The sequence below is a fragment of the Gavialis gangeticus genome, unplaced genomic scaffold (assembly GCF_001723915.1).
Source record: "Gavialis gangeticus isolate Ggan-Ray unplaced genomic scaffold, GavGan_comp1, whole genome shotgun sequence".
Classification (NCBI taxonomy): domain Eukaryota; kingdom Metazoa; phylum Chordata; order Crocodylia; family Gavialidae; genus Gavialis; species Gavialis gangeticus.
In genome coordinates this window covers 99,275,418-99,286,808 of record NW_017729032.1, presented here as the reverse complement: position 1 = coordinate 99,286,808, position 11,391 = coordinate 99,275,418, and the positions used below count along the sequence as shown (strand labels likewise).

Genomic DNA, 11,391 nt, shown 5'->3' with positions numbered 1-11,391 from the left:
GGGAGGTGCTTGCCCCTCCAACAGGGGAAGGGGGCAGGGGGCCCTTTGGGGCCAGCAGGGAGCTTCATGACCAGGCCAGCGGCACTGGGGCAGTGCCTGTATTTGCAGGGGCCAGGATGCCCCAGGAGACACTGTGGGAAGGGGCAGGGGCATGGGCAGGCTCACAGCACTGGAGCCCCAGCCCAGGGTAGGGGTTGCCACAGGTATTCCCTCCTCCTCTGTCCCACCCACACCAGGACCAGACTTGCTCCACTGCCGCCCACACAAATCGGAGTCACTGCACTCCAGCCTGGTCAGGATGGGAGCAGCTGGGGGTGTTCTCTGGCAGGGCTGGGGGGAGCAGGGGGGTGCAGGTTGGAAGTGAGGGGCACCGGCAGGGCTGGAGGGGCAGGTGCTGTGGTTCAGGAGTGTGGGACACTGGCAGTGCCAGGTGGCTGTGGGTCGGGATTAAGGGGCACCAACAGGACCTGGGGGGAGGGGGAGGGGGAGCGCAAGGGACCGTGGGTCGGGAGTGAGGGGTACTGACAGGGCCAGGGGTCTGTTGGTTGGGAGTGAGGGGCAGCAGCGGGGATGGGGGGGGAGGGCTGCAGGTTGGGAGTGAGGGCGACTGGCAGAGCCAGGGGGCTGTGGTTTCGGAGTGAGGTATTCCCCTGACAGGTGTCCTCTTTTTTGGAACTGGAAATATGGTAACCCCAGTAGGGATCCTGACACTGCCACTGAGAAAGTAGTCCCAACCCACTTAGTCTCACTCCACACAGCGACGCTTGCTGAAAAATGTCATTACTTTTGACATGTGCCCAGGGACATTTCAGAATCTGCTTGTCTGGCAGGCATGATACTGAGAATGGCATTGCGTATGCGTGGCGCTGCTCTAAAAGCAACCACACAACTTTTTTCAGCATGCAGATCAGTAGTATAGGCCTACTTTATATCTGTTGAATACCAGAGACAGTGGATAGGACTGGGTGGGATCTTGGCACCAATCTCTATTTTCTGGCCAGTGGCCACCACAGATGAACCATCAAGGGGAGGGCGGTTGAAGGACTATTGTAGTTTGTTAACAATCTATTCCAGCAGCAAATTACTAACATCCTCCTGGGCCTCACACCACAAAAAGGAAGCAGGGGAAAGACGAACTCACAGGTGTGCCTCTGAGTCACAAGATCTCTTGGCTGCAGCTGCAGTTGGGAAGGTTTTGCACCACTGTTTCCTCAGCTCTGGGTTTAAATTTATAATCCATCACATCAGAATAACAGTGTGTACTTAATCAATTAGACATAAATATGGCATGTTTAATAGAACTAGGTTTCTTAGGTTTGATATATGTCATTCTGCAATATCTCCTCTTTTGTTTGTTATATCTAAATTAGTCTTTACAAACTGCACGGTTAAGCAGGCCAAAATGCATAGCTAAGCATTGCCCATATAAAATGAGTAAATACAGAGTACCTGCAAAAGCCGCTTGGCACAGAGGAGGTTATAGGAAATTTTCTTTGCATTTTAATTTGGCTGAAGAAAACATTACACTATTTTCTTTCTTTTTCCATCCTCAACAGGGCTGCCTAATCTCAGCTGTTTGTTAAAGAAAATCTTCCTTTCAAGAAAAAAGTTTTCTCTATCATAAATATTCCATTTTGAAGATTATTAATATTTTGTAATTATCATAAAAATCTTGTATTGGAGTAAACACAGCTAGGACTTAATTTCTAGAAATAAATACTTTTTCTAAGTACTAATGTGATTTTCCTGACTAATATTTATATGGGATTTGAGTTATACATTAGGTACTTGATTCTCAAAATAATGTATTATGTGCAGCATTAGGGTTATCATATTTCCAGTTTAAAAAAAGAGGACACTGTTGGGGGAGGGGGAAAAATATGATTGTGGGGGCACAGTGATGCCCATGTCCTGCCCCTGCCTCTCACTCCCAAGCCACAGCTGCTGCCCCCATTCCTGACTCATAGCCCCCTGGCGCTGCCTGTGCCATATGTTCATGACTCACAGCCCTTCCACCCCCTTCGCCCCTCACTCCTGGTCCCCAGCCCCCTGCGCTGCCTACCCTGCAGCATCTCCTGGCTGCCCTGCCCTTGCAAGTAAGGGCACAGACCCCAGTGCCACCAGCCTGGCCTTGCAGCAATCTGCCTCCCCCACAGGAGGGGTAGGCTCCTCCCTTGCTCTGCTGTAGCCCCAGCATCCAAACATCTTCCCCCAGCACCACCAGGCACCACCCCTTGCCCTCACATGCCCATCCCCTCCACACACTCTGCCACACATCCCCCCACACACACATCCCCCCAGACACTCCCCTAGTCCTGGCCATCCAACCCCCATCCCCCATCGATTTACCTGCATGCAGCTGCCAGGGCTGCTCCCACCACCCTGCCTGGCTGCATGCTGGCCACATGTGTGTATGTGCACAGATGCATGTGATACCCCCTGCCTCCAGTTGCTTTTCCCTACTCTCCCCAGCCCCAAGCAGCTCCTTGCTAGGACAGGCCGCGAAGTGCAGGGGAAAACTTCAATGCTGAGCAGAGCAAAATCTCAGAAATTGTTGATGTTTAAGAAAACAACCTAGATGGTGATGGGAGGACCCAAAAAGAGGAAATGTCTGGAAAAACCCAGATGTATGGTACCCCTATGCAGCATAGATATGAAGTAGGTTTGGAAGAGAGCTGCAGAAACATGCAACAAATAATATAAACTTAAAAGAACTACTCAACATTTTTAATATTTTGACAAATTATTGTCTGCAGTATTTATCTATTTAATTGGTGCAGATTTATAATAGACCCTTGGCCCCCTAGGATTTTAAACTTTTCATTACAGTTTGTATCATTGCCTGCCACTGGACACCATAAACGTAGAGGTCTTATCATGTTTTAAAAGCACTGGTCCCTTACCACAGGAGTTTTAGTAGGAGAAGGTGTTAGATAGATGGACAAACATTTGTAATTCTAGCTAGTAAATGGAAGTGGTACATAGATACATACCATATTCCAAATTAAGGTCTTTCAATAAAAAACTTTGCTTAGTGTTTTGAAATTGATTTGGGGAAGGGGAAAGGGGAAAATAATTTTTCCCTCATTTTTTCACTTATTACAAACAGTCTTTTGCACTTTGCAGCAATTGTGTATACTTGCAAGGTTCCTAGATTCTGTGGCACTTCGGTGCAGTAGACCAGAAATTCAGTAGATGCTTAATTTAAATGAATCCCTTATCCATTTATTTATTCATGATACCTTTTCAGTATATCTGTAACTGTCTGCAGGAATGCATTGTCATTTTCTAGTAGCTTGTTGGCATCATTCATTAGAACATCCCCTAAAAGAAGTCTCATGGTGGAGGCCACTATTGTAAATCCTGAAATCAATCTGCACAAGAAACATGCTCAAATACTGTAATTGCTAAGGCTGAGTCATATCCCCACATTGTGTGAAAAGAAATACATGTGTATTTACCATGAGCTGTAAAATATTCATCCTTTCCACTCATTCTTTAACTTGGGGGTGGGCAAATATGGCCTGCAGGCTGGATCTGACCCTCCAGTTGATTTTATCTGGCTCACAGCTGCCCCCGCGGCACTCCACATGGAGCCAAGCCCTGCCCACTCCCATCTGGGGCAGCCCATGCCATATCGCACTACCACCTGCACCCACCCAATGCCTGCAATGGTACCACTCTGGCCCTGACCCTGGTCCCAGCCCCAGCCAGTGCACACAGAACCTCCTGCCTCCAGTAGCTCCTCTTCCTTCTTCCCCTGCTGTGCCACTCCAGGCAGTAGGTAGCACAAGTAGGCGGTGGCGGCTGTGGGGAGTGTGCCAGGCACCATGCGCCCAGCTAGGTAGGGGGAAAGCTGCAGTTGGGCAGCCCTTGCCCCAGTGCACAGGGCTCCAGCTCCTGGCTGCCTTCCACCCACTCAGCCACACAGTGTGATGAGCTGTTGGGTGAGTGGAAGGCAGCCTTTATGATTTTATGTATGAGACCCTCAAAAGCTGACCACAAATTGTTGAGTGGCCTGACAGCCAAAATAATTGCCCACCCCTACTTTAACCCCTTTTATACAATACTCAAAAACATAAAATCACCAGATTAAGAGGTATTTTTCCATTTTATTACTGTACAAGTATTACAGAGTTGCTAACCAAGGAAATGAGCAGCATGATGTTAGGCTTCTTTGCTGTTTCTCCTATTATACACTGTATGGCTCCAATTCAGCAAAGCACTAGTCATCAGTTTCAATAGTGGTGAAAATGTATCTGAACCCATGAGCTATTTATCCAATGGGCCAGTTCTTCATTGAGCAGAAATGCCCCATAATTTATTATGAACAGTCTGCTTAAATAATTCTCCCACTAATTGAAGGATACTTTCCCTAAAGTGTGAGACCCAGAGGAGCTACTGAAACAAAATCAGAACAACAATGCATTATTATTTTATTCTACATGTAATCTTGGAAGTGGTGCATATGAGATCTTTCTGGTGTTGTTATATATGGAGTCACTGTGAAACAGTACCACAAAAAAACACTAATACCTGGTAGCAAAACTGTATCCATTTTGATTCATCTCAGGATAACTTCCTATGTTTCTAGTAAATTGTGAGTTGCTTGGAACATTTAAAAGAGGAAAAGCAATAAGCTCTCAAGCCAGAAAAAGCAAGACCAAGACAAATAGTTCAGACTTCCTTCACCCTAAGGATAGCTGTCATCAAGAATTAAGGCGGAAATGTTAAAAGTAGAGGGAAAATGGATGGGTCCTCAGGGCTCCATTCAATAAGCACTGAGCCCATAATGAACATTGCGGTTCTTCACTGCTGGCTTATGCCAGTTCCACTACTGGAAGGATTCAGCAGAGGCCATCTAAACACAGCTCATACCAACCCTTCCAATGGGAGGAAGCCTTTGAGTTGCCTGGCAGAAATTCTGCATGGGGTTTACCTGTCTGATGTTTCCTAAACATATGGATGCCAGCACTGGAAATAATACCCAAAGCTCCTTAAGGCTTGATTCACAAAAAGAACTTAAGCCCCTGATTCTTCCTTTCAGTATCTTTTAGGTGCCAAAGTTTCTGTTGATAAAATCCTATAAGTACCTATGTTTTTTCTACTGCACATTCCTATAACCACCTAAGTTTGGACAGCACTGACTGCTGAGCTCATGTCTACTCCCCATCTGAATTCACAAAATAGGCCAATGGCCAATGCCTGTCTCATTTGCAGAGCCAGGTGTAGTAGATATGCCCTGACCATATGTAGGCATACAAACAATGGCAGCTAGAGAAAGAAATGACTGTTGCATCTGTTATTGTTCTAACTCAGAGCACTGTCATGGAGGTGAAACACCAGTTTAAATCCATCTCCTCTGAGAGGAGTTGAAAAATCATATGCTTGAAGAGTTTCCTAACCATGACACTATAGGCTGTTCTGGGTTGTTCCATAGCAGTAGTCTAATGATGGGTGGGCAAGAGAAGCATGAACCCCTAGGCGCTTCCTAATGGTGGTGCACCAAGATGGAGCTAGGTGGGGTGCCTTAACTTTCTATCCTCTCCCTCCGCCTTGCACCCTATACATTCCCTGAGGCTGCTTTGGTTCTGGCAGTGGGGAGGGCAGAGAAGGAATGGCAGTGCATAGTGAAGGAGGAGGAGCCAGAGGTTCTCTGCTACAGAGGGGATGTATTTGTCCTCTCAACATGCGTGCCAGCAAAAAAGGAAGCAGCAAACCTCCAGCTGCTCCTCCTGCACTGCCCACTGCTGGAGCCAGAGCTGAAAGAGGAAAGCTGTAGGGTGGGGGTGCGGAGCAGGGGTGAGAAGAGAGTTGGCAGAGTGCCGCTGAGGACACCGTAATGGTCAGTTAAGCCTCTGTTCTATAGGCCATTCTAAACTAGTCTCTTATTCCTTATGTTGAAGCCTTACCACTTTGTGTGGAATACTTAAAATACATTTTGGAACCAGAGAGAGAGTCATGCTCTAGTCTAGTGGTTATGGCACAGACCTGGGAGAGGGAGACCTTGTTTATGGCCCCTGCTTCAATGACTTTTTAATCTTAAATGCTGAAATATTCATGCCACTGCTACCTTCTTTTCCAGTTGTGGAGAAAAAGACTGATCTGTCCTTCTTTTTTTTTTAAAAAGGGGTACAGGTGCCTAACTCTATAAGAGAATTCAGAGTTATTAATCCAAGTCAGAGATAGACATCTCTTGCATTGGAGTTGGCATTTCCCACCAGCATTTTCTATGGGCTTTTTTAAACAGCTCCATGCTCAGTATGCTGGTTGTTGTGGATCCCTTTGTGATGTACACAGCTCTCCCATGTGTTGTCTATGGAACTGAGATGCAGCACTGTGTCTGTCTGCCTTGTAAATCTAGTCTACAGTGGGCATGTCTACACATTCCTTTACTGAGCAGTAACTTACTGCACAGTAAGTGGCTTTTAGACCAGCATCTACATGTGCAGGCATTACAGTTCAGTAACACTGTGTGTAGACTGACATGGGAATAAAGTTAGTCTCAATTCATCCCACCCACACAGTATTACTGTGCAGAAATGCATCTATACGTCCATTTCTGTGCAGTAACTACTTGGGCGTAAATTTGCTACCTGCATCATGCAGGTAGCAAATTTACACCCAAGTTGGCATCACCATAGTTACTGCACAGTACAGGCGCGCACATGTAGACGTGTGCCTGTAATGCACAGTAATTTTTGGTTACTGCTCAGTAAACTAAATTATTGCACAGTAAGTGTGCATGTGTAGATGTACCCAGTGTGTATTTCTGCTTCCTGATGGGGCAGACTGGGCCTTAAATACCATAAGAGAAAATTATCTAAGAGAAATGTTTATATTACATAAATGCCATTATTAAAAGAAAATCATTTTCTCTTTTCAGCTCCTTGCGGAGGACTGGCCTTTTGGAGTTGAAATGTGTAAACTGGTTCCTTTCATTCAAAAGGCATCAGTGGGTATCACAGTGTTAAGTTTGTGTGCCCTCAGTATTGATAGGTAAGAGCCATTCTGTTTTCCCACCCTCTGTATTGTATTTTAATAATCTTTTGAAACACAAAATACACATGTGAAGTCAGTTTTTCCATTTGATTCAGTTGCTCTCAGTTGAGCTCACACCAGTTTAACACAAAACATAATTTAGCCCTCTAATCTAATAAACATCTATTGTGGATATTTAGGTATCGTGCAGTTGCTTCTTGGAGTCGCATCAAGGGAATTGGAGTGCCAAAGTGGACTGCTGTTGAAATTGTATTGATCTGGGTTGTCTCAGTGGTATTAGCTGTTCCAGAAGCTATAGGCTTTGATATGATTTCCATGGACTATAAAGGAAAGCATTTTAGAGTCTGTCTGCTTCACCCCATACAAAAAACATCTTTTATGCAGGTAAGACATTCTTCCTTTAAACCAATTTTTCCTAAAAACTTAATGTAGTTTTCTCAAAAGTCTAAAGAGTTCTGTGTAAGACTTTTTTGTCATTACTTACGATACTATAAAATGCAATGGTGAATAGAAAGTTATAAAAAACCTGTTGCAGTCTTGTTGTTTAGCTTTAAGAAAGCTGTTTAACTTCTCTGTTTCCTATTGTAAAATGGGTAATAATGCTTTTATAACTCAGAGATGTTATGTGGATTGATTGATTACTTATGTAAGGCATGCTAAATGCTGCACATTGTTAGAATGTAAATGTTGTCTATATTACACACAAAACTGAACTCTTAACTATCTTTTCCAGTTTTACAAGATAGCTAAAGATTGGTGGCTGTTCAGCTTTTATTTTTGTTTGCCATTGGCCATCACAGCATTTTTCTATACCCTGATGACCTGTGAGATGCTTAAAAAGAAAAGTGGAATGCAAATTGCATTAAATGACCACTTAAAACAGGTAATGTTATGTACATACAAGTAGTGCTAAATAACTGATGAAATAGTAAGATCTTTACTAACCCATTTACTACACCATTCATGTTCACTAAAATAGCTGTCTAGTGTGCTACTTAGTAGTTCATTAGCAGTAGCAATGCCAAGTCGTCACAAATCATAAACTAGCACCTCCAAAATTGTGAGGCTTGAAAATCAAAAGACTTTTACAATAAGGCTGCTTCCAGACATGGAAAGAAAAAATATGGCATTTTAAACTCAGCACACTCCCTTGCCAAGCCCAGTACATGTCCAGAAGAGCCATTGTGTTAATTGGACCCAGCTTTCCCAACATCTGTATAGACTGGGTGCTTTAGTGAGGCTTTTTGGCATGCTTATCTAATAACTGATTGAATCAGCTTTTGATAAAACACCAAAAAGCCCAGCTGAAGTGCCCAATATATACAGACGCTGCAGAGCCAGTTTGAAGGTAATGTATTGCTGCTCCCAGTAAAGCACTGGGGGGTTTTTCCCCACATCTACCAGCGCCCTAGGTTCTGAATTCTTTTTATTTATCTCATAGACTTTGAGACTTTAGATTGACATTTCTAAGTTATCCTCTGCCGCTCTGAGGTTTAGAAACATTTAAAAAAAATGAATCCTGAGATTGCAGTGTAATTTATATAAATGCAGAAGCCAATACTTTAAGAAAAACACCAAAATTGTCCAAGGTTTGTGATAAAACTGAGACCTAGTAAAATGCAGTGTTGTAATGAGGTCTTATTATTAACAAAATGTATTTAATGAATTTACTCATGTGCCATGACAGATTATCATAAGTATTAATATTAAACTATATTTGTAAAGTGTAGCTGTGATCTTTGCTCTCTTCTTTGTTAGCTTGCTCACTAATATGAAGTGTAATTACAATAAATTAGCAAAAATCTTCTCTATTAATATATGTAATGTATGTCTTTTGAGATATTTAAAACTAGACCTTAGGTCAAACCAAAAAGAAATATGCAGTTGGAACCAAGTGGGAATAGCTGTGGACTACCTCCTAAAGCAGAAGCAATACAGCCACCTCCAAAATTGTTAATTTACCCTGGCACAGTGCCAAATGAAGACAGCTGTACAAATGAGCTCTTCTGCTAGTTTTGTGAATACTTAAGTGCAACATTGTCAACAGAGCTAATTACCTCTTAATTAGTCATTAAAGTGACTAACTAGAACCAGAAGTGATGGAAACCACTTTTAATTCAGGAAGTATCTGGGACTGTATCTTAGATTTTACTCCCCAAAAGTTATTCATTTTTATGAAGAATTTGTTCAGAACATCTAAAATAGAAACATCTGAAAATGAATCATATTTTTAAAAAATTTACTGAACATCACCAAACTGTGTTATTGGTACTCATTGTTGTATAGTCTTGAATATTTTGATTTAAAAAGAGAACAAGATCAATAACAAGATTTTTTTTAATCTGGTTCCTTTTGATTTTATTTTCAGAGGCGTGAAGTGGCCAAAACTGTGTTCTGTCTGGTAGTGGTCTTTGGCCTGTGCTGGCTCCCTCTTCACTTAAGTAGGATTCTGAAGCTCACTATTTATGATCAAAGAGACCCGAATAGATGTGAACTTTTAAGGTAAGAGGGTTTGGGCGAAATAAGATAGCAGGCTTGCAATGAAAATTCTCAAGCAGTGTTCACTTTTTTCCCAAGCATATTTTTATGCTTCATTTTCTTGTAGCTGAAAATACTGTTTGAATAGGGCCCTACTTGTGCCACCTTTTTCCCTCTCAGTTCAGGAAGACTTGGATAGAGCTCCAGTATTTCTAATCCTCTGCTTCTATATATTATTAATCAGAATCAGAACCCCCAGAATCAAGAGACTGGCCTAAACATAATGAGATTTGTCTGAAAACAGTTGTTTGGCTTTGTTTTCTGCATTTGGGTTTAACTCTTTGGGATGCACAAGTATTATGATTTTGAGCTTTTCTACATAATCATGAGGCCTAAAAAGCATATTCATTTGTGAATATGGTATTAAGAAAATACCCATATATGATGAGAGTTGTTATAGAAATATGAATTGTAAATAGTGAGCTTCTCACATTTGAGAAAGGTAGGAAATCACATCTGAGGAACATGAAACACAATCTTCTCTCAGGACAACTAAAAACTAGGAGCCAGGTTTGAACCTCAGTCTTTCCTGGACTGTACTTCACCATCAACTACTATTTGGGATTGATGGACTCTGAGAGAGGAGGAAATTGGAATGCTCCTGTGATCTAATGATAAATACAATCCTTTACTTAATTCAAAGTTAGATACTGAGTCTGCCTCAAAAGTAGTGTTTCTGTCCAACTCCAGACCTTCCTCCAGGAACCAGCAGATATTTTACCAGCTCATGGATCCATGCTGAGAAGCAGAGGGAGCTAGGGCAGGGTTCAGGAAGGTACACATTACCCTCTATCTGTCTTCAAGTAATTCAGAGCAGAAAGACAGTGCAATCCAAGGTAGTACTGTATTTCTTCAGTGAGAATCCTGTTTGCAGCAGTCCTCATAGGACAGTTTCATGGCAGTTGTGTTATCAAGAGGTGATACGCTGTGCTAGGGGTATAGAGCCTCTACTCAAATGGTCCAAATCCCCTTGATCCTTCTGAGAACCATCCTGTAGTTCACACCTATCAGTAGTCTCAATGCCATAGGCACCATTTTTCCTATTATATGGTAGCAGGCCTTGGCAAACTGAGCAAAGCCAACACTTGCCACCATGGCTGTCAATCTTATTTATTTTAATTTTCCACACAGCTTTTTTCTCATAATGGACTACATCGGTATTAATATGGCTACGCTGAATTCCTGCATTAATCCGATAGCTCTGTATTTGGTGAGCAAAAGATTCAAAAACTGCTTTAAGGTAAGAAACTATATGGCTAATCTTCTCTGAGTCAAAAACCATATGTTCTGTGGGTGAAATTTTCCCCACGTAGTGGGCCTGCCCAAGCCACATGTACCAGTTAATTAACACTATGAAAGGATTTATCCCTTCAGATTTAATTGGGATTTAAGTAAAACATGGGTCTTGTATGGGGCTTCTGTACATGGATACCGAAGTCCAAAACTGTAGTCCTAACCACCTCTCCCCCCGCTCACCCCCTGAACTGCTGCCTAACACTGGAGATGCCTAAATTGATTAGGCATCTTCTTGTGTAGTCTGAAAGTTCCCTGGGCACCTACGGTTCTCCCTGTACTCGTTCCCAAAACTGTTCCTGGATGAAAAGCTATGTGCTTTTCTCTTACTTAACTCCCCTTAGAGGGCCAATCTGATCTGCAGCCCCAGAACACACTTAAACACTGGCAGGATTAGCCTTGCAGCTGTGGCTGCTTTCTGTAAAAACATGGACTGAGGAGCCAGGTGATGGGGCTGCTCTGCCCACCTTAGATAAAGCTAAAGACTAAAAGAAGTGGGATTCTTGGGATTTAGGCTTTCCTCAGCCTGAGGAGGTTCAAACCTGTATCTTGCAACCC

At 42.9% G+C, this 11,391-nt stretch overlaps 1 protein-coding gene across 1 annotated transcript in view; it reads left to right on the top strand.

Annotated features, from left to right (window-relative positions):
* Window positions 1-11,391, top strand: part of EDNRB (endothelin receptor type B) — a 61,961-nt gene that overhangs the window by 42,950 nt on the left and 7,620 nt on the right. Inside the window, exons 3-7 of the mRNA XM_019523826.1 lie at window positions 6,887-6,999; window positions 7,182-7,386; window positions 7,736-7,885; window positions 9,371-9,504; window positions 10,672-10,780. Of these exons, the coding sequence (XP_019379371.1) occupies window positions 6,887-6,999; window positions 7,182-7,386; window positions 7,736-7,885; window positions 9,371-9,504; window positions 10,672-10,780 (711 nt within the window). The remainder of the gene's footprint in view (window positions 1-6,886; window positions 7,000-7,181; window positions 7,387-7,735; window positions 7,886-9,370; window positions 9,505-10,671; window positions 10,781-11,391) is intronic.